Source organism: Olea europaea, chromosome 10 (assembly GCF_002742605.1).
Source record: "Olea europaea var. sylvestris chromosome 10, O_europaea_v1, whole genome shotgun sequence".
NCBI lineage: Eukaryota > Viridiplantae > Streptophyta > Magnoliopsida > Lamiales > Oleaceae > Olea > Olea europaea.
This window is the reverse complement of record NC_036246.1, coordinates 34,453,102-34,477,831: the sequence shown is the minus strand read 5'-3', so window position 1 is coordinate 34,477,831 and position 24,730 is coordinate 34,453,102. Positions and strand designations below refer to the sequence as shown.

Sequence of the window (24,730 nt, the reverse complement as noted above, 5' to 3'; positions counted from 1 at the left end):
TTCTCTAAATTGTTTATTTATTCTCTATTTTGTAGGTGCACATTTTGTGCCAAGAAAAATTGTTCTGAAACTGAGCTGTAACTGTAATCGTGATCTAGAAAGAGAGATCCATAACGAGATGCTGGGCAGAACGCCGGAAGTGATTTGCGAGCGTCGCCCATTTTTAATTGCAACTTTGGCTTGCATATTACTGTTGGGAAATGCTCCCCCAAAGGCCCTGGCTTCCGCTTCCTCATCAGCATTTGTGCAAAATGTCATCTACTCGAACAAGATCGCTATTTTCTCCAAATCCTATTGCCCGTAAGTCGTCATCTCTGATTTGTGATTATGGTAAACTGAAGATTAAAGTTCCCTGTTTAAATATAGGAATTTTTATTTTCAGAAGCTTTGATTCGAGTTCAATTGGTAGATATTATAAACTTGTTTTTACATTTGTTGATGCACATCTAAAGGTTCACGACCCCAAAAAACAGAAACAATGTTTAGCAATTTGAGTGTGTATTGATTTTTTGGCTTGAAATATCAGAACCAAAAGGAGGCTAGGGTTTCGTAAGCGGTAGAATCGATTATTTGATTTACCAAAGAATATCATATTCATAACATAAAGCCCACATCAGTAGACAGTTATTTAGTTTAATGGGCTAACTGAAATATTATGAGCAAGCCGAACCCTTGAGCATCATTAATAAAATAAGAGGAAATTACGCAGCCACAGGTATTTAAAGATCACATTTCATATTCCAGGGCTGAGGTTTATTTGTGCAGTTTTCAGGTTTGAAGTATTTAACCACCCACCCCACTACAAAACCTAATCCCCATCCCCGTATCTCTCGATTGTCTTCTCCCAATTCTCAATAGTAGCAGTGCCCTGGAAGACGTTCTCCGGTGCAACGGCGTCACCACCATCTCGCCGCCGACACTACCACCACTTCCTTGTCATTGAGCGGTGGTTGGTCATCCCCATCCTTTTATCTATTCTCTTCTCTCAATTCTCAAAAACAGTAGCGGCACGCCCTGGAAGAAAATCTCTTGCCCGAAGGTGTCACCACCATCTCGCCGCCGCTGCGCAGCAATGCTACCGACGTCGTTGAGTGATTTTGGGGTTCTTTGGGTGGTTTGCGACAAATAGTTGTTTACATCTGAGATGGGATCTATGTTTTGGTTTTGAATGTGGCGAATTTGGTGGCGACTATTGTGGTTGATGGGTGGCGATGGTGGTGAAATGAGAGTTGGAAGTTGCTTTGGAAGTGCAACATATGGATCCAAATGACGGTGGTGGACTGGTAGCGACGACAGGGGTGGAAATGGCGAGGTGGTGCTATTTACGGTGGCCATGAATGAATGTTGGTTGGAAACGGTGGTTGTGGTGGTGGTAGAGATGGTGAAGTGGCAAAGACGTTGGTGATGGCTTTTGTAGGATGTTGGCGGTTCTAATTTGTTTGTGGTGAGGTGGTGCTAGTTGCAGTGTTTGAGATGATGGGGCTACCGGAGATGGTGGTAGTGGTTTTGGCGGTGACAGTTTTGGCGGCTGGTGGTAGTGGTGAGGTGGTGGTCACAGATGATTTGATTGTTTGTGACCAAGAAATTGACGTATGTGACTAATCATTTAGTTATCTGTGATTTCGTATGACCTAAAAATTTAATAATCTGTGACCAAGTAATTTGGACTCGAAATAATCTGTGACCCATAAATTTTTGACTCGTGACTTTGAAATAAACTGTGACCTGCAACAAATTTTGTTTGTAACCTTGAAAAATTTGTAACCAATTAATTTGATGATATGTGACAGTGAATAAATTTGTGACCATTAATCGTGTAATTGTGACTTTATTATCATCACTTAATAAATATTTTTAATTAATTAGTTAAAACCTAATTTTTACATTAATGAAACTTGTAATCTAGATTTTGAATTATGCATGGTTAAAACCTGATTTATGAACTCTTCCCATAAAATAAGTCTAGTCCCCCCCTCCTATTATGGCCCTTATGTAATACTTTATATGTAAATATATAACAGTATAGTTGTCTATAACATACTTTAATTATACGCATTGATTCTCCCACTCGGACAAGATGACCATACAAGAGATATTCACCCAACTGTAATATTTATATCAACATGAATCGGATGTGATATTTAGCCAATACTAATCTCGAATAATTGTGCATTTACAAAACATGTTACATATATTATCCATGCTAATTGTGAATAATAGTCACGAGTTATCTTAAGGATCCCAATTGTAGTCACATTATGAAATTTGCACTTGATCTTGCATAAACATGTTTATTTTGCCCTTGTTTGAGCTCCATTTTTCAAAACTCTTTTTCAATCACACATTCTCCCAATAAAATAATTTTGCTAGTAAATCAAAAAAATTTCCTACTTTTTAGTCATGTTCTTAAAAAAAAGGGAAAAGAAAATCACATTTTACAAAATTTATTTTGAAGGATGAGCTCAAACAAGGGCTTAATATGTGACTTTTGACAAGAGACATCTGGTTATTAGACTCAGTGAATGTATTCTTGTAAGCTCCATACAAAGATTGTCACAATGCTTGTGAATTACTCTGCCCCTAGTTGTGGATGGTATTTGTATCCCGTGGATATGTTATTGTTCATGATTAGTCTCGGCTTAATGTGTTTGAGATTCTTGTTGTTTTTTGATTCAGTAAATTTTTGATGTATGATGATTATACTATCCGAGTAGGAGACTATTGGAATATTTTGTGAACTAGTATAATTACATTAGATTTACTTATAAGTTTTATCTAAAGCGTGTTTGGACAATTATATTATGTGATGGTGATACTCTACGTGCATAGTATTGGACTTCAGGCCATAATGGGATGGACTCGTATTTAATACTAATTGGCTTGAGGCCCATATACTCTCTCTAGTAATGCATGGGTCTAAGACCATCGGACATCTCTCACACATTTATTGAGGCCTGACACTAGTGTAATGCTTATGACCTTTGTGCCTACATATTTGCATATGTTAACACCATGGTTTGGCTCTAATTAAAAAAAACTCAAGGATCCGGGTTTTATGGCAATTAATGGCAGCAGCCTGCTGTGTAATTTTGTTGGAATCGCCAGGCTGAACATGGGCATGTTTAAATAAATTCTAAAGCTGAAAACAGTGGTCAGAGGGATATGATTATATGGCTATGAATTCAGTTTTCAAATTGGTTTCAGTTTGGTTTTTATTTTTTGGAAACCCAAGAAAGTGATTTGGTTCAAGAACTGAACCGAACAAAAAGTTTCACTGATTTGGGTACCACTGGTTTGTTATGTTTTGGGACATTCTTCCTTGTTCTGAGAGAAACCTTCACATGCCAATATTATACCCCTTCCCAGCTAGATAAAACTCAGAAAACTAAACCTTCAGCAGTTAAATACTCACAATGAAAACATCCATTTACCATTTAAAAAATTCACTAATACCAGATATCACAAATTCAAACACAAATTAAACCTAAGATGTTTAACATATCTAGGAGAGAAGAGAGAGTACAGTAGTGAGACACATGAGATGGAGGGAGGGAGGGGAGAGATTGTGGGCTCAAGATTATCTGGCAACAGATTTTCCTCAAAATTTTTCATCATCATATTAGCACATTTGGCTAATCTTATCTGGTGCATAAAAGCAGATATGTTTTGGAAGTTTTGACTCAAAATTATCTGGCAACAAGAGGAAGAAAACTGAGAAACTGGGTTATGGATCAGCATGATCTGGATTCTAGAGTCCCGAATTTTAGTCTTGGGGACAAAGAATGGGGTTTGAGAGGGGAATTTTTTAGTAAGATGCAAATAAAAACAAAATAAGACTTTTAGTTACACTACTTTCAAGAAATCTTTTTCATTTTTCATTTAGCATTCAAATATAAAATTATTTCTTCTTTCCCAATAGCTCGTTCATTCTTAATGCATATGATTTTGTGAGGTTAGGTATTCCTTGCGTGCCAAGCACATATTCAGTGAACTTCAGGAGGAACCTTTTGTAGTAGAGCTAGATCTTCGAGGTACTAGTATCAAATTGTTCACTACTTCACCTTTTCTCATTCCAATGCCTGAGTTTAATGTGAAGATCTGTACATGCATGCGCACTTTCATTGATAGATAGTAGTGTTGTTTGCTCTTTATGACATGCAGATGATGGATACAAGATTCAGGATGTTCTTCTGGATCTGGTTGGCCGACGAACTGTGCCGCAAGTGTTTGTTAATGGCAAGCACATTGGTGGATCTGATGGTAGGCCTCATTCTTTGATGTTCAAACTGTTCATTAGCAGCAAGTTTCATTTATTAAACAACACTGCTTTTCTCTGATCTTTTTGTATGTGATTAGATCTCCAAGCCGCAGTCAGAAGTGGCCAATTGCAGAACCTTCTCAGTAAGGCTTAATAATTTCATCAGTCAGCTGGAGATTGGTGTATCTTATCTAATCTTATAAATGTCAATGTCATAAGTGGAGCATGGAGATGATATTCAGTGGGAGGCAGAATATTTAGTGTGATCTACATTATAGCTGTCTTGATTAAACCATTCAGGTCTATGTGAGTTGTTAAATCAGTTCTTTTCGTTGTTGGTGAACGTTTTGAGATGCTGTGTTGTGAATTTAAAAGACGTGTTACTTTGAATTTTGATAAAATTTATTGCAGAATTTGTATGTGACAGATATAAGGCACATTCATTAATTTGTGGTATTGATAGACAAGCCTTTGAGTAATACATAGTCTATGAGACGAATGCAATAGAAACGATGATGCCCCACAAACTATATTCAATAGGAAACGAGTTTATTCCCCAAAACTTGAAGGTCATGCCCTTTACGGGTTATGACTTACATGATTGCAGCATATCTTCTGTAGATCTAAAATAAGGCCTCATTTACAGAAGTGACACAATTGTAGTAGGGAACAAGTAAAAAAATATTATATTATCAGGTTTGAGGGAGTTACAAAAGAAAAAAAAAATGAAGTTAGTATCTTTGGATTGAATGAAAGGGTGAAGATGGATTCATGCATTTGATTTTTAAGTTTATTGGCAGTAAGACTTAGCTAGTGTTATTTTTGATTCATGTCTTCATGATTGTCGTGGATGTAGGTAAAATAGGGGGTGTCTTGAAATATCTAGGTATTGTGACCTTCGTATGTTTGTTGTGGTCTGTAGCACCTCTTTATCATTGTTCAAGAGCAATGTATAAAGTTGCTAAGCATACTTAAAATCTGCCAGTTCTTGTAAATCATATTTCATATTGTCACTTCCCACACACGAACACATATGTTAATGCTTTATATGCTAGAATATCTCATAAAAAAATGTATTGAATAAAGTTTACAGCTCAATGGACAAACAGTAGCAGCATTTAGTTAACTGTGTATTTAGCAATGATCCAAAAATACTATCAAATAAACAAAAATCTGGTGAAATACTCCAGCATTGTGTTCTCTGTGTGAGTTGATATAGTATTTGCTCTACTGCAAGAGGAATCATGCTCAACAGAATATTCTGTCTGGGGTACCCTGAAGGATGACTTTCTCGACCAATCAAGATATGGCTTCATATGTGTCTGGCCTCCAGTCGGATTTCTGAGCACTTAGCATCCCTTCTTGGTTTTTGGAGAATGTTAAATGGACCTCCCAATGCAGAGACTTCAACAAGTTCTCCACTTCCCCAATGGTGCTGGATTCATCGCGCACAATCAATTTACCTCCAGGTCTAACTATTCTATCAACCTCTGCCATCACAGGCACAAGTTTGCACCTGCAAGTGGGATGAAAATAAAATGTTACACTTCCTAGTGTTACTGTTAACAGTATAAACTTGTACTGCTACCTCTTTTTCAGTCTGGAGAAAAGATGATCCGCATGCAGGAGGTCATATGTCCTGGGGTAGGTGCTGAATGCTTCACACCAGTCATGATATATCCCAAAAAGACCGCGTTCATAGATTATGGGAAGTGTATCTGGAGAATCTAAGTTCACCACATTCATCACCCATACTTTCAGGTCCTTGAGTGCAGCAGCAAATCTGTAAGCATTATTTTGATATCAGGTTTTGCTCATAAATCTGTAATAAGCAATGAGATCATTGTTTACCCTCCATAAACTGCTCTCATGTCCATAATATTTCTCACGTTGGACCAGCTAATTCCCAATCCGCTCATATATGTCTTGCTCACCACCTTCTTCCAGTGCTCAGTGTCTGCTGCAAAGTCCTCTGGAGCTGGTTTCCCGTAAATACCCATCTGTGATCTGTTGAGCCAATAAGGAGGTGTCTGCACTCGCTCAGGCCACTCTTCAGGCCATTGGCTACCCCTCTCGTTTCCTTCAATCGGGACTCTATGCATGCATGACTGCAAAGGTACATGCCTGAAAAATACCTGACTTGTAATCTGGATCTGGATTTGTAAAGAAAGATTTCACAGATCTATGGAAAAACTTACCATGCTGCATTAGGATCGTCATCCGTTTTACACATCGGAGGACGATTTTGCTTTCTTTGGTCATAACAATCATTTGAGTCTGGTTTGTGGTAAACAGCAACACCAATGGAATTCAATTTATCCTTCTTAATTGTGACAAGCTCCCAACACATGGACACTGTCAAGTTGGACATTTCTGGTAGGAAGAAATCATGAAACTTGTGTATCAGTTTTCTGTTTACCAACATAATATGTACATATGAATTTGGTTCTACCTTTCCATATCTGCACGTCTTCTTCAAGCGTTTGATACACTGGAGTTGCTGACCACACAAAGTAGCCACCAGGTCGTAGTACCCGGTTCAGTTCGAGGAGTAGAGAACCACCTAATTAAGATCTTCATTTTTTAGCATTGATAGGAGAGAACTACTAAGCCTAAATTTAGAACATAATTATTAATAAAGCTCAAGAAAATAAAGAGAACCATCTGCGTGCCAAGGGACTCTGCAACGTGCACAGTGCACAACATCAAACACTCTGCTAGGGAATGGCAGTCTTTGTGAACCCATCACGGCCGATATTGCCGGTATTCCCCTTTCAAGGGCAAATTGGACTTGAGCCTCGTGTTCATCTTTGGGGGCAAAAGATAGTGCAAGAACATCTCTTTCGAAGAGAAAACCTCCAAAGCTGGCAACTCCACAGCCAACATCCAATACAGTTCGTGTGTGCTTTCCCCATGCAATATCTGGCACTGCCTACAGCCAATTGAATTCATCAAATTGCAACATACAATTAAAAGGATTTGTCCAGTTTTGCTTGCCTATTGGGAGAATTATTATACCTCCTGTACAAAGTCAATGTAGTGCAATGCTCCATGTATAAACTGAGTGCCACCACCAGGGAAAGTAAGGAATTCGCCAGTCACCTTGACCCAATTTTGGTGGCCCTTCACCTCTGCCAGCATTGGGTGTGGTACATTATGATACCATATCTGCAACAGAAAATGTTGAAGGATCTGCTTGTGCATATGTAATTTTGAATGACAATTGCTTTTACATGATCATACCTTATCTCTGCTTTGAGGCCACTCTATGGGACTTTTGTACCCCTGTGGCTGTGGAACTAGGCAAGTCGGGGGATCCTCAGGACAGTGCCTTTCGCGATGCTCGAAGTGCTTTCTGCTGTGAAGCTTTGCTATTGCTTTCTCATTGTCCAAACAAGGTATGTAATCTGTACCAGCTGTTACATTGCATAACTGCCATGTGTATCCATAGATGCTACTATCTTTGTCGTCAGATCCTCCTTTTCGTCTCTCTTTTTGGTTCTCAGACTGATCTGCTTGAGTAGACCATGCCTTCTCGGATTCTTTTGATTCTTTTGGTATCCCATGGTTCTCTCTATTTGGAAATGACTCTCCTTCGTTCTTCTTGGAATTCTTGTTCTCTTGATTGTTCACTTCTGTACGAGTCTCCTTTGCATCTTTGAAGGTTGGATCATCTTCAGCTGAGGATATGGATGCCTCATCGTGTTGGATTTGATCATCACTTGTAATCCCCTTAGTATCCTCTTGTGATTGTCCTTCTTTCTGTCCTTGTTGGACTTGTTCGTCTTCCTGTTTTTGATGCTCTTCTATGCGTTGTTGTCGATCTTCATCTGATATTAGATTCTCCGTATTCTCTGAACTGCCAACACTAACTTTGATCTCTTCAACGTCATGTTTTCCAGTACCATATTTATCACTTTCGGTTTGCTGGCTTTCTTGTTCACCTACAATTTCTTCATGATTCGACAATCCTGTGTTTTCTTTCACCGTATCTTCGACTTCTTGGTTTTGAGTCACCGAACTTTCCTCTGAGGTTTGAGTGTTAAGAGCGTTTTGATTTTCCTTTTCTTCTACAGACTCTTCCCCTTGCAGTTTTTCCCCGGTTTCTTCTGCAGCTGAATCCTGATCTTTCACATTAATATCATTTTCCTTATCTTCAACAATATTATCATGCTCAGGTTCGATTTTATTATCATTGTCAATTATGCCATTTTCTTCTGCTTCATGCTTAAAAGTATTCTCTCCCGCAGCTTCATCAGCATTTTCTTTTGTGCTCTCTGACTCCATAGAAACCTCGGACTGGTCAGACAACGAATCTTTTGTATCTTCCTGAATCTCCTGGCTTTCATTAGAATCATTAGGTCGAGATAGCTCATTGGCTTTGATGGCATCACCAGGAAGGTGAAACGAGCTGCTGTCTATATGAATAGGATGGAGTTTCTTGTTGGAAGGTTTTGAGTTACGATCCGAATGGATTAGTGGAGTGGATCGAGTTTTTGATTTTGGGGAAGAAAATGAATTGGAGTTTAGCACCCATAGGCCAAACATGCATAACGCTACAAATATTACCGTTGTCGTCGTCGAGTAAGAAACACCAGAGGATCGCTTACTGTTGCGAGCCTTCCCAGACGCCATGCTAGACAAAACACACAGATGAAAATAAACAAGAAATATTACAGAAAAGCGACACAGAGAATATAGATGGAGATAAAACTGATTACAGAATTCTGGTAGGTTTGTGGATGAAAACAGTAGTGCACGAAAAGAGGCACATTCGCATTTCCAAGTTGGAATTTATCAAGATCCTGATCAGTAGGAGAAGGAAACTTGTTAACCCATGCAAAAAACAATAAATAGATAAATTACTAGAATTGATATTTTTTCAATCTTTTGAAAGTACATACTTTCACAAGGAACTTGCGAAAGTAATAAAAGGGGGACAAATATGAATTTTTAAAAATATTTTTATGGAATTTCATTTTTTTTAATCAAATTTTGTGAAGATTCAACATTAAAGTAATAATAAGGCAAGACACAATAGTGAAGATTCAGCTCCTCCTATTTGATTTAGCTAAAATTTTGATAAAAAATTAAGTCAAAATCAACTATTAATTTTAGGGTACTGATATTTTCGTCAACAATTTATATATATCTATTCCACTCTAAATTCATCCCTATTAAAATTCTAAATTTTATAAAAAAAAAAATTAAAAAAAAAATACTATATCCATCTACGTTTATTCCAATATCAACCTTAATAAATTCATTCATTAAAAACTATACATCCACACCAAATTCCAATACAAATATCCCTGTTTTTTGCCCTCAAAATTTCCTCTCTCTCAATAATTTACAAGTTATCATGAAGCTATCATATGTGGAGTCAAGCAGGGGCGGAGCCCCATTAGGTCTAGTGCGGGCAGGGCTCCAATAGGCCCAAAACATTTTTTTTTTTGGGTAAAGCCTGATTAATTAAAAAGGCCTAATTTCCCGTAGTCCATGGGCCATTTACTGACCCGACCCGACATCTTGAATCAATTAACCCATTTACGTTCAATTCATACCCATTACCAAACCCTGTTAGGTGTAGAGAAATTGATTAAGTTCATCTTTTTAATTCCAGTTGAAGACTTGAAGTTAAGATTTGAATTTAAAAATTGAGTCCCCTGGAAAGAAGATAGTAACTGATTTTCAGATTTTGGCAATTGTGAAGTTAGATTGTCATCAATTTTTGGATCATAATAAATTCAGAAATGTAATTTGCTGAATTTTTTTGACAGCCTTCTCCAGTTCAGGCAGTTCTCCAGTTCTCCATATATTTCTCGAACGGTGCTGCACTCGCTCATTAGACCATTCGAATTTCCATGTACTGAATCACTTAATGTGAAATTGTGAATTGCACTGCGAATTGAAATTGTGAAATTGTGAATTTATGATCCTTTTGTCATTATGAATTATTCTCACTCACTTCAAGTAATAATTGGATATCAAATGTTTAAATCCAGATATCAAATGAATAGATACTTTCAATGAAAAAGGAACGTAGATAGTGTTAATGAGGGGGTATCAAATAATGTGGATGTTGATGAGGGGGTATCGAATAATGTGGAGTTTGATGTCACAAAACTTCCAACTGATCCTGGTCTAAGGATACCCATTTTGGATTACAATGCTAACATCCAAGATGAAGTTCGAAGAGCATATATGTTAAAGGGTCCTTGTCCGCCCCAAGATCATGACTTTCCAAAACGACAATTTGGAGTAACAATTAGACGATTCAATCCTTCGTGGTTTAAAGAGTTCGGTAGTTGGTTGGAATACAGTGTAGAGAAGGATGCTGCTTATTGTTTGTATTGTTATCTTTTCAGAACAAGTTTTGAAAAGCAAGGTGGATGTGAGTCTTTTGTTGGCGAAAGTTTTACATATTGGAAAGATAAAAAAATGCTTCATACTCATGTTGGACTTCATGATAATGCACATAATCAAACTTGCATTAAGTGTGAAGTGTTGATGAATCAAGAGCAACACATTCAATCAGTTTTCTACAAACAGTCAGAATAAGCAAGAAATGCATATGTTACACGCCTTAATGCATCCATTGATTGTGTTTGAGTTCTTTTGCGACAAGGGCACTCATTTCGAGGTCATAATGAATCTGAGGATTCTTCCAATCCAGGTAACTTCTTAGTGCAATTGCAATTTTTGGCTACTCATAATGAAGTTATCAATGCCGTCACATTGGGAAATGCTCCTCACAATTGCAAATTGACATCACCCGATGTTCAAAAGGATATTGTAAATGCTTGTGCTATTGAAACGATCAATGTTATTATCAAAGATGTTGGCGACTCACTATTTTCCATTCTAGTTGATGAATCTTGTGACGTGTCAATGAAGGAGCAAATGACTATTGTTTTACGTTATGTAGATAATAGTGGGCATGTCAATGAACGCTTCATAGGGATTGAACATGTTACAAGTACCACGACTCTATCACTTAAGGCTGCAATTGATAAGGTATTTTCTAGATATAACTTGAGTATGTCTAGATTGAGTAGACAAGGTTATGATGGAGCAAGTAATATGCAAGGTAAGTTTAATGGTTTGAAAACACTCATTTTGAAGGAGAGTCCATGTGCCTTTTACATTCACTGTTTTGCTCATCAACTCCAACTTGTACTTGTGGCTGTGGCAAAGAAAAACCTCCCTATTACTAACTTCTTTCGTGTGGTTGGGAATGTGATAAATACTGTTGGAGCATCTTCCAAACGTTGTGATCTTCTTCGAGAAAAACAATTAGACTTTATTGTTGAGGCATTGGAAAAATGTGAGATTTTAAGTAGACGGGGACTTAATCAAGAAACGATCCTTCGGCACTCTGGTGATGCACGATGGAGTTCACATTATAATTCTTTGGTCAGCTTGCTTGCCATGTTCTCTTCTGTTTTAGCTGTACTTGCAATGATTGCTGAAGATGAATCTTGTTCTTGTGATCAAAGATCTGATGCAACAAATTTATTGGAGTTGATACAAATATTTGATTTTGCATTTAATTTACAGTTGATGAGAAGTGTGTTGGGGATATCAAATGAACTGTCAAAGGCATTGCAAAGAAAAGATCAAGATATTGTGAATGCAATGCAATTTGAGAGATTGTGCAAACGACGACTCCAAATAATGAGAGAGGAAGGGTGGGACTCCTTTTTGGAAGAAGTATGTTCTTTTTGTCAACAACATTACATTCATGTACCTAACATGGATGATATGTTTGTACACCTTGCAATTCGTGGTCGCCCTCAGCGTAATTCTCCAGAAAATACAAATTTACATCATTATTGAGTAGATTTGTTCTACTCTGTGATTGATTTACAATTTCAAGAATTAAATGATCGTTTCTCGGAGGTAAATACAGAGTTACTTCTTTGTGTAGCTTGTTTATGCCCACAAGATTCATTTTCTTCTTTTGACAAGAAAAGCTTGATTAGACTTGCTGAGCTTTATCCATTAGATTTCTCTGCAGTAGATGGCATTATACTTATCGATCAACTTGAGACTTATATTTTTGACATGCGCTCTAGCAAAGAGTTTGAAGGGTTGAATGACCTTGGTGATCTTGCGGAGAAGTTGGTTTTGACAAAGAAAGATAAGGTATATCCATTGGTTTACAGACTTTTGACTTTAGCATTGATTTTACCGGTTGCTACCGCTATTGTGGAGAGAGTTTTTTCTGCAATGAACATCGTAAAGAATAGATTGCGCAATCGGATGGGTGATCAGTGGATGAATGATAGCACTATTGTTTATGTAGAGAGAGATATATTTTTGAAACTTGATAATGAAGTTATTGTACGACGATATCAAAATATGAAAACTCGCAAGGAACAAGTTTAATATATAAATTATGTCTTTTTTAGTGTTATTGTAATATTGTTTTATTTTTTTATCATCATTAAATCTATGACCAAAATCTTGAAGTTCGGCGTCCAAAAATGATTCCCGCACTGAACATAAATCCTGGGTCCGCCCCTGGAGTAGAATGGGAAAACTATCAGTATACTGAACTACGCATTGATAAACTAGAGATCTTGATGGAGACAAAAAGAAGAAGAAATGCAGCCAATTAAAACAAACACATGAGATGTCGTCGTTTTTTACTAAACAATTATTTTATAAAAATCACAATTTTTTACAGTTAACAAAAGTGAATGTCTGGTTCCGATTCTTCTAGAAAGTTCTAACAGGTCACCTTTATCATCAAGACAAAAACATATGCATTGAATGGAAATATAAAATTTTACAAAAGAGAAGAAAAATCACAATAAAGTTGCATACAATCCTCTAATGATTTAGTAGAAAAGGGATATTATTCAACAGAAAATCGACATTTTAGAGTGAGGAAATATCGAAAAGTTGCAATTTTTTGACTGCCTGGCTTTTTGCAAAAGCTCAAACGCAGAAAAAGATTAAAACCTCTATAAAATATTTTGTGGGTTCATAAAAAAAAAATTGCTATATTGTCATCGAATAATAATTTAGTGGGGAGAATAAGTAGAAAATTTTGAAAAAGCAATGGGATGATTTAATTAGTCTTTACCTAAAGATTTTGGTATGCAATTGAGACTTGTGATAGCAATAGTAATATGAATATATATTGATGAAATGATGAGAAAGCTTATGTCCTGAAAATTCCTCCTGTCTTAACAATTTCCTCTATTGCACAAAATGAGGATCTTTGCGTTGGAATTCGAAGAGCCAAGGGCAATGATGACTTTGGTAGACATAAGATGCCATCACCGTCAAAAGAACATTTTTCTTTGTAGATCATAGCCTCAAGTCTTGGTGGATGTATAGATATATAAAGCGACGGTCATCCAACCTTGAAGTGGTTAGATTTACACCCTAGTGGTTTCCAATTTTGTGCCCAATTTAAATTTATTTTTGGCCCGTTGCAAAATTATTAGCCGTGATTTTTGACTTTAATCTCGCAATGGGTCTCATGGGTTGGCAAAAAAGGGTAAAAAATTGCATTATTATCTTCAAATAATTGGAAACAAACAGGGACTTAAAAGGATATATTTTACTCGATTTTATTTTTGTCTATTTAAGTAAATTTACTTGAGGTTAAAAATGTAATATAATTTATAAAAAAAAATAGTGGATGAATATATAAATCGTGGATGAAAATAGTTACTCCCTAACTTTAATCACACAGTTCATAGAAAATGTGATCCACAACTTTTTAACTACACAATTTTATCAATTTTTATTAAAATATACTAAGAATTTGATTTTTATCTAGAAACGAATAGGGGCTTGATTATACTTTGGTCCATTTTTTTTTTTTCAATGGGTGAGGTAGATCCTGAGATATTGAATGTCATAATAATTGAGGTGTCAAAATAGACCAGTCGATTCGGCCCTTTGCACATGCAGCAGGGCACGGTCCTTTCATGAGCATAGTGCGAACAGAGATTTCAAGATATTGGATGCCATAAAAATAGGAGAGTCTAAAGGGATGTGCTTATTCGACTCGATCGTTTGCGGAAGCAGCATAGTACAGCCCTCTCACTAGGTTTATGCTAAAGCAACAGTGCCTTGTAACAGGACTTGGGACAGGGGTTGAGGTGACACCACCTCAGCCCTTGATATGATATTTTGATCAGATAAAAAAAATAAGATTAAGGGCCTCTGTTACGACACCTCGGCCACTTGTCCCCAGCCCTGTTGCTGTAGCAGGGCTCCTCTCACTAACCCATGCGCCAAAGCGGATGTGTTTAGGCCAGAGCTAGTATTCATATTCAATTAGCTATGAACATATGCAACTTTGCATAATTTCATACAATATTATAATGCAGCTGGCGCAAATATCTTACGTTCCAATGTCAAAGAAACATGAGAAAAATGAATATATAAGATTTCTATGTTGCACAAATGTTTAAGATATGGTGCTGAAAAATAGAGAAAAACACCTTGATGGATAACTTATTGATTTTGAATTTGAAATATCGAGAATATTATATAATAATTTGGACCACTCCAAACTTTTTTTTTTATTCAATATTAAAGCTATTGTAATATGAGGATAAATATATGGTACAATATGAAGTAAATATCACAAATGTACAAGAATAAAAGATAATTGGCAGACGGAAAAATTGAAAACTCACCAAAATATGAAGAAATAATACAAAGATTTTGTGTTTACAAAATTGTCTTACTTGTTTAAATCACAATGAAGAACTAACTATATATAAGAAACATTTTAAACCTTAGAAATAGAGTTATAATCTTATAGATGAAAAGAATGCTGAAAATGTGTCAAAAACACGAAACGTGCTTGGCCGGTAAGCCAACAAGCTTGAACTTACTGTAAAAAATTTGACGTCGCCGCTTGAGCAGGAGACTAGCGGCCAGCTTGTGGAAGAGCGTTGAAAATTTCTCCTCAGTTCATATCTTGACCTATCTAAGTCCAATAGAAATTATAAACTCTCAATTGAACTCAAACATAATTTCAACGAGAATTACTGAATAAACTTCAAATTAGATTCCCAAATAGCATTCCAAATAAAATTCGAGTTACATCCTAATACTAACAAACTCCACCTTGATACGAATTACACTGCAATGAACAAACCATTAAAGATTTTCCACCTAGAGACAAAATTTTCAACTGAAAAAAATTTCCACCTCTACCACAAAATTTAAATAGGGCAAACTTAATAATAGAGAATCAATTGAATTCCAAGCATTGCTCAGCAGAATTACTATCGACACCAAAGTTGCTCGAATTATCTTCATGAGTAATAAAAAATCACAAATGATTTAATAATCACCAAACAAGATAGAAACAAATCTTGTGATAGAATCAACACAACTATCTACTTCAATAGAAGGTTCTTGGTTAGAATCAATACCTTCAACCACATTCAAAGCAAAAGCAATTTCATCAACATCCTCGTATCTATGTGGAGGCTTAATATCTTTCTTGGGTTTATATCTGGCAACTGAATACAATGACACTATTGATAATGGTGACAAAGTGAAATTATCCATAACTTTTGATCTTGATTGAAATGTATTCTTCAATACAGATCCTAAACTGAATTCCAACGGTACTAAACCAAACGCAAAATCCACGAGTGCCTAAATTTTGCTGATTGATCTTCAAAGATTCTTTAGAACCATGCAATACATATAGTCTTTGTTTGAGCCACATTATTTTCATAAAAATGTATTTTTGAATATTGCAATGATGAAAAATGTGTGGTTAAAAAATAAGAAAAAGTTTTGAATTTGCGTGTAACATTATCTTATGGAAGAATGCGTAGTTGAAATGATATTAAATCAATGTTTAAGAACATATATTTTTCAAATAATGTGAATCAAACAGGGCCATAATTGAAGACATTCTCTGTCCCTTCATCACAATATAGGCACCTTTACTAACTTTCAAGACTCCACCTTCACAGATATATTTGTACCCTTTCAAGTTAAGAGTTCTCAAAGAGATAAGATTTATCTTCAAATCTAGAATATATCTTACAACAAGTGTTCTAACAATCCCATCAAACATCTTAATTATGATCCTTTCAATACGAGTTATCCTACAAGGTGAATTATTACCCATTACCACGACGCCTTTTGAAACTGTTTCGTATGTAGCAAGTAAATTTTGATTAGGAAGCATTTGAAAAGTACAAACTGCATCAAGAATCAATCCTCGTCAAGTTTAAAGTCACCATAAAAATAATCTAAAGTTCTCCATTATCGTGAGAATTTTCCGCAATGGAGGCTTCACTTGAAGTGTTTGGTTGCTTTCTCTCTTAATTAGTTGCAACCAATTTTTCTTTAATCTACAACTTATAACAATCATTTTTCATGTGCCTCTTTTTCTTGATCGACAACAAGATCATTTTCATAAGTCTCAGATTCAACAAGATGTTTCATCCTCTCATTTGAAAATAGAGCATCATAGACTTCTTCAATAGTGAGAGAATCGCGACTGTATAAAATTATGTCTCTAAAAGACATATATGAAGTTGACAATGAACACAATAAAATCAACCACAAATTCTCTTCATTATATTTAACCTCCAAAATTTCCAAATTAATGATGATTTTCCATAAAATAGTTAGGTGATCTTCAAGAGAATATAAACGCTATTTCAAACGTAATTTGCTAGTTAGAATATTTGTCATACGTAATTGCTCAAATTTCAACCATAATATATCATCAGGTTTTTCATTCAAAACATCCTGAAGAATCTTATTTGAAAGATGAAAATGAATCCGTGATAGGGCCCTTCGATCCCTACGTTATTTCTCCTTTAACGTCTAAGTTATGGGCATCTTGTCAAATTCCAACAACGCATCATCCAAATCCATAACGCTCACATTTTACTTGCCACAATTAAAATCTTATTCTTCGATCTAAAAGCGAAATATCATACTTTATGGTTGTCATAGCAAAAGATCAAGCTGAGCTCTTGACTTGATCGAACATCACTCTGATACAAGTTTGTTGTAAGATGAGAATAAATATATGGCACAACATAAAGTAAATATCGCAGATGCTCAAGAATAAAAGATAATTGACAGAGAAAATTAGAACTCACTAAAATATGGAGAAAGAATACAAAAATTTTGTATCTACAAATTTGTTTAACTAGTTGAAATCACAATGAAGAGTTGACTATAAATGGGCAATGTCTCAAACCCTAGAAATAGAGTTATAGATGAAAAGAATGCTAAAAATGCATTAAAAAAATACGAAACGAGCTTGGGCTGGATACATAGGCCACTCAAGCACCATTCAAGTGCTAAACGAGATTTGGCATCGCTTGAACGTCAGGTAGGTGACGAATGAGTGATAGCTCACTATAAAGAATTTGAAGTCACTGCTTCATATCTTAACCTCTTTAAGTCCAACACAAATTTCAAACTCCCAATTAAACTCTCAAATTAAATTTTCATCTACAATTGCCAAATAGACTTCGAATAAGATTTCCAAATAACATTCAAATAGAATTCAGGTCACACCCTAGTTCTAACAAAAACTCATGATTAAAAGTTGTTCATCATCTTAAATATCACCAGGGAAGAATAATCTTTCAAAAAATCATCATTCAAACCCTAACTTGGCTAGCGGAGGCAAAATCTATGTTAGTAACTATGATATTTATCACAGAAATCTACTATATGTACAGAAATATGTTGCTAGAATTTCCACATAATACACATGACAATTTTCTATTAGATAATGGAAAAAAAAAAAAAAAAAAAAAAAAAAAAAAAACAAACCAACCAGATGTCAGCATCTAGTGAAATTCTGGCAGTACTGCTTCTGTACAAGCGGAGAAATTATTTATAACATGACCATACTCTTATTATAAAAGAAATATTTTTCAAAAAATGTAACTTACTTATTCTTCAATACAATTCGTGGCATCAACATCAGATCCATAGGGAGGACGCAAACCAACAATTAACGGCAGAGTACCATTCACAACACGTTTTAGAGTAACTCAGTAAAATTCGTATAATTATAGTCATTAGCCCCCCGGGATATAATCCAGTGGTGCAAAAGACATGAGTGAGGTAGTCTCAGCCTTGCTGACAGTCGTAATGTAAGGATTCGATTCCTGAGATATGAAATTTGACTTTTTGTGGGCACCAGTGTACAGACAAGCTCTCGTTCCCTGGTTTACTAGAGCACATCCTGCGATTTACCTCCCTCACGATACTTCAAAGACGAGATAGTAGGGACCCTCAAAATTGGAGTTCAACCTTTAATTATAGGCGTTAACCCAGGGGATTGCAGAACTCCAGTAGGTTTCTTTTCATGTTCAAAGGTACATCAAAAGTCGTATCATTGAAAATGTCTACCAGAGGCTCACAATTAGACTGCATTTACAAAACAAGAAAAATAGTCAAATTATACATCGCACAAACCCAAATAATATATCTCTAAAAAAAAAAACCTCAAATAAACGTCCTGCAAGAATTTTAAATATTCAATTACATTACATGATCCTCTAATTTTTTGTCAATTTATTATTTCTAAGCAAATTCCTAATGTAAGTATCTATTTTTAATTGTGATTCTCGTAAAAGAAACATAATTTTTTAATATAATAATATATATTCTAGAAGAATATTACATTGTAGTTTTTTTAATTATAAAACAAAACTTTATATATTAATATGTACAGAATAATATATTATAGTTCTTGAAGAAGCAAAAGTTTCTAGATATTAATGTTTTGAAAAACATTATTTTGTTCTAGAAAGGTCACAACTCTATAGTTTTCAATATGTTAGGAAAAAAAATATCCTATTGTTAAAAGAAGCACAACTTTATGTAAATTAAAATTGATAAGAATATGGTATACCGATCCTTGAAGAAATTGCAATTTATACACATGAATCTTCTGGACGAATATTGTAGTAATGCTCCTCAAGAAGCATTCAAATACTTTGTATATGAGAATTTTGAGATCTCACAAAGAGATATGATGGGAGTTCCAAGCTTTATAATGTAGAAAGCCCACAATTTCTCAAGCAAGATTTGGAATTGGAATTGGGTTTCTGTTCCAAGCTGTATAACGCAAAAAGGAAGTTTTCTTGGTTTGATTTTCGGATGTGCAATGGACAAGGTGGCTATGGAGTTGTGGTGGTAGTGACTATTTCTGGCCGGAGAAGGAGATGTTTATGGCCCGTTGTGGCTGTTTCTAAGGGGGTGGGGTTTGGTATTTTGCATTTTTATTGTTATTTTTTTTGTTTTTGATTAATTTTTTATTGTAATAATTCTGAACTTATCATTTTAACCTTACTAAATTTGGTTAAAATCATTTTTCTTAGTCAACGGTCAAATTGATGGAGAGGACTCTAGATGCATATTTTTGAAAACTTTGAAATTGTAAGTGGCACAAATTAAGGTTAGGATAAAGTCTACAAAAAAGTAGAAGGTTAGGGGTCGCTGTTGCAATTTTCCTTATTTATATTTAATATATCTATCTACTAGATGATTCCACGGTGTTATTACATATTCGCAAAATGAAATTTGCAAGAATACTAGCTCAAATTTTAAATTATGAATATAATTTTAAAATTATACAATTAAGAAGGTGTGTCCTGGTAGTGCCAATGACCTAAATTTCAAACTTTTAATAATTATTAATTGGGATGACAACAAATATTTAGCACTATTTTTTGATATATGCCTTCAATTAATTTCGAAATCGTTACTATTAAGAAAATGAAGTGTATCCTTTTGTCTAGGGAATGCTAAGGACATATGCTTAGTTTGAACTCTCATAAAAGTATCTTTAATCCTAATGGGAGATATTATAATGCGACGACTATCATTTTGATTGGCCAATTTTTTCGGTGTTAAAAAGAGAGGAATTAAAAAGTTGAAAATAATAAATATAGTACATCATTATTGTATCTAGATCCTCGTACAAGACAATTCGAACAAAAATTCATAAGATAATTGATTTACATATATATACTAATCAAATAAATTACCAATATTTATACACCTACTTTAAATACTACAACTCAAATTGATGTCTTTGATGGATGATCTTTTACATTCTATTTGATTTATCAAATGGAATGTCTAAAGCTTGTACATTCAACTACAAGACAAAAAAAATTCTAAAGAAGATGAAGAAAATCGAGAGATGGTCCCATTAAAAAGAGCATTACAAATTATAAAACTCAATAAGAGTTTCAAGTAGCTGAATTATATACAATTGAGATATCTTAATAAGCTACATCATAATTAAAAAAGAAATGGAATCGAAAAGAAAAAAATTATTGATAATTCTTTAATACATAATGTAGCTCTTCATACTACGAATACTAACGATGATATTGAAGGAAATACGTCAAATAATATCAATGTAGAAATAACTGACAAAGTAAAAGGACGCAATCAAGATAAAATTGAACTTATTAGAGAAACATAAAATTTCTTTAGATGTAATCTGAATACCTAAAGATTTATATTTAAACAAAAAAGAAATGAGAAAAAAGAAGCCGAAACAAGTGGCGCACGACTATTAACATAATGAATTTGGTAAAGACTTACATAAATAGGTAAAAAGGGTTTCGTCACATAACACAACTCCTGTCATTGAATTTCACAAAAACACGCATTCTATTTGGAATATGATTGTGCAATGTAGAAGGAAGTGTTGGGCTATGGTTGACTTCAATCTTATAGTTTTGACCATAATAAACAAGTTAATCTTGTTCTCTAACAATTAAATTTAAAAGATTATAATCTTCAAAGAAAGATTAAAATCGAGACTATCAAATCGGACTCCCAATGAAGATCAAGATCAAAGTCATCCAAGCATTCAAGACAAGAGCCGAACTTTAAAGAAAAAACAAGACGAGTGCCTAAGAGCCAAATTTCAAAGAAACGTCAAAAACTAGACCTTCTTAGATCAAATGTAAAAGTACTAATACTTTAATTTTTAGCAATGAATGTTTACAGTTCAAAAATTATTTTGTGCACTAAAAACTATTTCAATTATCACTTGCATAAAATGTTTTTATCAAAAGTAAAATTGATTTTCAAAATGATGTTTTGAACTTAAATCATATTAGAAAACATCATTTACCTTGAAAATTAGTTAAAAGAACATTTGGAATTCTACATTTGTCAAAATAGTCAAATCAAATCAAATGGGATCAAAAAGGGAAAAAATTGGCTGAACCGGTTGTAACCGGCTGGACGTGCAGACACTTGCAAAATCTTTCTCTATACATTCGCGAATACGGAAGTTTGGAAAGCATAAATGGTCAAAAATTTTGCTGCTCTAATTTCTGATAACTAGCTATTTTGTACGTCTAGACATGAGTTGGACGTCCGGACCCTTGTCCATTTTTTCAGAACGTTTTGCTCTTTAAACTCTATGAATGAATCTCTTTTTTACATTCATTGCAAAAGTTTTCAAATGCATTAAAGAGAAATTCTTGAACAAAATCATTTGAGCTTATATTGCAATCATTTCCTCAATTTCCTTCATATGGAAAAACCTAGATTGATTGAATTAACTCTTTAATCATCATCTTATCAAAGTTTCTCATCTATCTTTTTTAGTACTTAACTTTTTGCTATCATTCCTAACATAGATATATTTTGAGCAAATTCTTGAACCCACATTGCATCTATTTATTCTATTTCTCTATATGAAAAATTTTGATTGATCGAATCAAACTCTTTAATCATATCTTCGTTAAAGTTTTTCATCTTTTTTTGGTAATTAACTTATTGCTACAATTCATATAAGAGATATATTTTGAGCAAATTCTTGAATCCACATTGCATCCATTTCATCTATTGTTCTACATAATAAAAAAAAAAAAAAAAAAATAATTACAAAAATTAAGACCATTTGCACCCTTTTAATTTTTTTTTCAAAAAAAAAAAAAAAAAAAAAAAAAATTGATTGATTGGATCAAATTTGTAAAATCATTACATTTATCAAAGTTTCTCATCACTTTTGGTACTTAATTTGTCGTTATTATTTATTAAAAAAGAGAAATATATTGAGAAGATTTTTTAACACACATTTTACTTATTTCTTCTTCATTTTTTAATTGAAAACTTTAATTGATTGAATCAATTTTTTAATTATCACACTCATCAAAGTTTTCTCATCTAACACTTGAGCTATCATTTATTGTTATTCATTAAAATGTTAGTCTCTTTTAATACTTGTAAAATATTGCTTTGAACTTGTGGGTTATATTGAGGTCTCTTGAAAACTCAATAGTATAAGGATCGAAACTCATTGTTGTAAGTCAACGTGTAGGTCATATTGAAGTCTCATGAAATCTCAATATTGTATAAGAATCGAAATTTTCATAAGCCACCAGCAGCGCTGTTAGGATTTGGATTGCACTATAAGTCAATCAATATAATGAAAAGATCTTGCTCGTAATGGAGAGTTTGATAATGGAGGGTGTATATCATTAATTTGGATCGAACATCTACAATTATTTCGTTTGCATCCCTTCTTCCCTTTTACTTATCATTATTTCGTTTACATTTATGATTTGATTGGTTTGCTTGTTTTTCATTTACTTACGGCTATTACTTAATTGATCAACATGTTCTTAACTCACTTGATTTAAGATTAATTTTTCAAAAAGTTATTTAAAATCAACATGTTCTTAACTTGCTTGATTTAAGATTAATTTTTGAATTTTTTTTTTTAAATCAATTAACCCCTTCTTGATTAGTAACTTTTGGGCTATGGAGAAGCATGAAATGATGAACACACAAGTAATCAAAGTTTAGTTGATTCCAAAAAATATTGCGACATGTTTACCTTTCAGTTTTCATTAGTTCATTAGACTACGAAAAATTAGGCATGTAACTAATCATTAATTCATGTATAAATATCGAGAATTTGGATCAATATTGGAGAACAACTCACAATTTCATTAATAATAATAATAATAATAATAATAATAATAATAATAATAATAATAATAATAATAAGCCCTTCACAATGTATTTGGCGACGGCTTATAACCTAGACTTAGTCATTTAGCTTTTCACAAACATAAAAAGCACCTAATCGAAATTATTAATAAAAATGTCATAACATTAAAATGGAATCAGCCTTATCATATCCATCTTCATCACCATTCCAATTTTCTCTTTAGAAATTGGGAAAAATTCATAAACCATGTATTAACTATGCACAATTCAAAAACTATATTTCAAGTTTAACTAATGCAAAAATCAGGTTTTTATCTAATTAGTTAAAAATATTTATTAATTAAATATAATAAAATCACGATTATATAATTAATGGTCACGTGCACACAATTATAGGTCACAGATTTATTCACTAGTCACAAATTATTTCTAGGTCACGAATCGAAACTTTGATAGGTCACAAATTATTTCGTGGTCACGGATCACAATTTATCCATCAATTTATAGGTCACAATTTATGTTATTGGTCATAAATCCAAAAAATTATAGGTCACAGGTCACATATTTTCAAATTTGATGGTCACAAATTACTTTTTTAGTCACAAAATGATCGAATTTTAAGTCACGGATTAATAATCAGTCGCGGGGAGGCCAAATAATTGGTCACAAACATCAAACATCCAATCTTGATCCACCATATTACTTGGTCACAAACACTACCCCAGCCATAACACCATCACAACCACCGCCAACGCCAATTCCACGACATCATTACCAACAAAATCGCTGCCACTAACAACCACTTCCGTCGTCACCAGAAACCACCACAACAACCACCACCAAACACACCAACGATAACAAACCCACAACCTCACCACCGTCTCCACTTCCAAAAACCACCATAGCCAACAGGACGACCACCACATCAAGCACCACCACCAAACACAACCAACAATACACAATTCCCAACCTCACCAACACCAACCAAATCACTACCACCACCCAGATACCCACTGCCAACAGGAGCACCGTTGCTATCATCACCACCACCGCATTCCTACCAAGATTCATCACACCACCATCACCCCCACAAAGTCACCAACACCACCTAAAACATAAAATGCACCATACCGGACTCCCAACATCGCTACTTAGATCCACTGCACAAGACTCAGCACCACAACACACCATACCTCCACCACACCACATCGTTCACGGAAGCGTCGCTACGTCACATTGTCGCAATTCTACTGTTCGCAGCAGTGTCGATCGACAAATCTGAACAGAGAAGAAGTGACGCTCACCCCCTTGCCGTCAAAGTCGTGAGCAGAGAAGAAGCGGCGAAACCTCGATCGTGCAACAGCGCCGATGATGGAGTTGTACGAAATGGCGGCTGCACCTCCGATGTGTGTGCCTCAACGCCTAAGGTGCCATGTCGTTGGAGAGGAGAAACTCCTGTAGAGAGACGTGAAATGAGAGAGAGCCAGAAAGGGGGAAACAAATTTA

General features: G+C 34.6%; 3 protein-coding genes across 3 annotated transcripts; 2 read left to right on the top strand and 1 right to left on the bottom strand.

Annotated features, from left to right (window-relative positions):
• Nucleotides 1-21: 21 nt before the first annotated feature.
• Nucleotides 22-4,737, top strand: LOC111401956 (glutaredoxin-C3). The gene is made up of 4 exons (XM_023029947.1): nt 22-300; nt 3,958-4,031; nt 4,162-4,260; nt 4,357-4,737. Exons 1-4 carry the CDS (start codon nt 119-121, stop codon nt 4,410-4,412), a joined length of 411 nt encoding a protein of 136 aa, XP_022885715.1. The 5' UTR covers nt 22-118; the 3' UTR covers nt 4,413-4,737.
• A 287-nt stretch (nt 4,738-5,024) lies between these two features.
• Nucleotides 5,025-9,056, bottom strand: LOC111401957 (probable methyltransferase PMT27). Its single transcript, XM_023029949.1, has 8 exons — nt 7,502-9,056; nt 7,277-7,426; nt 6,920-7,190; nt 6,711-6,821; nt 6,457-6,631; nt 6,110-6,382; nt 5,847-6,041; nt 5,025-5,774 (listed from the first exon to the last, which is right to left on the bottom strand). Exons 1-8 carry the CDS (start codon nt 8,891-8,893, stop codon nt 5,558-5,560), a joined length of 2,784 nt encoding a protein of 927 aa, XP_022885717.1. The 5' UTR covers nt 8,894-9,056; the 3' UTR covers nt 5,025-5,557.
• LOC111400573 (zinc finger MYM-type protein 1-like) lies at nt 8,960-12,882 on the top strand. The gene is made up of 5 exons (XM_023027982.1): nt 8,960-8,988; nt 10,297-10,652; nt 10,887-12,059; nt 12,189-12,527; nt 12,734-12,882. Exons 1-5 carry the CDS (start codon nt 8,960-8,962, stop codon nt 12,880-12,882), a joined length of 2,046 nt encoding a protein of 681 aa, XP_022883750.1.
• The last annotated feature ends 11,848 nt before the right edge of the window (nt 12,883-24,730 follow it).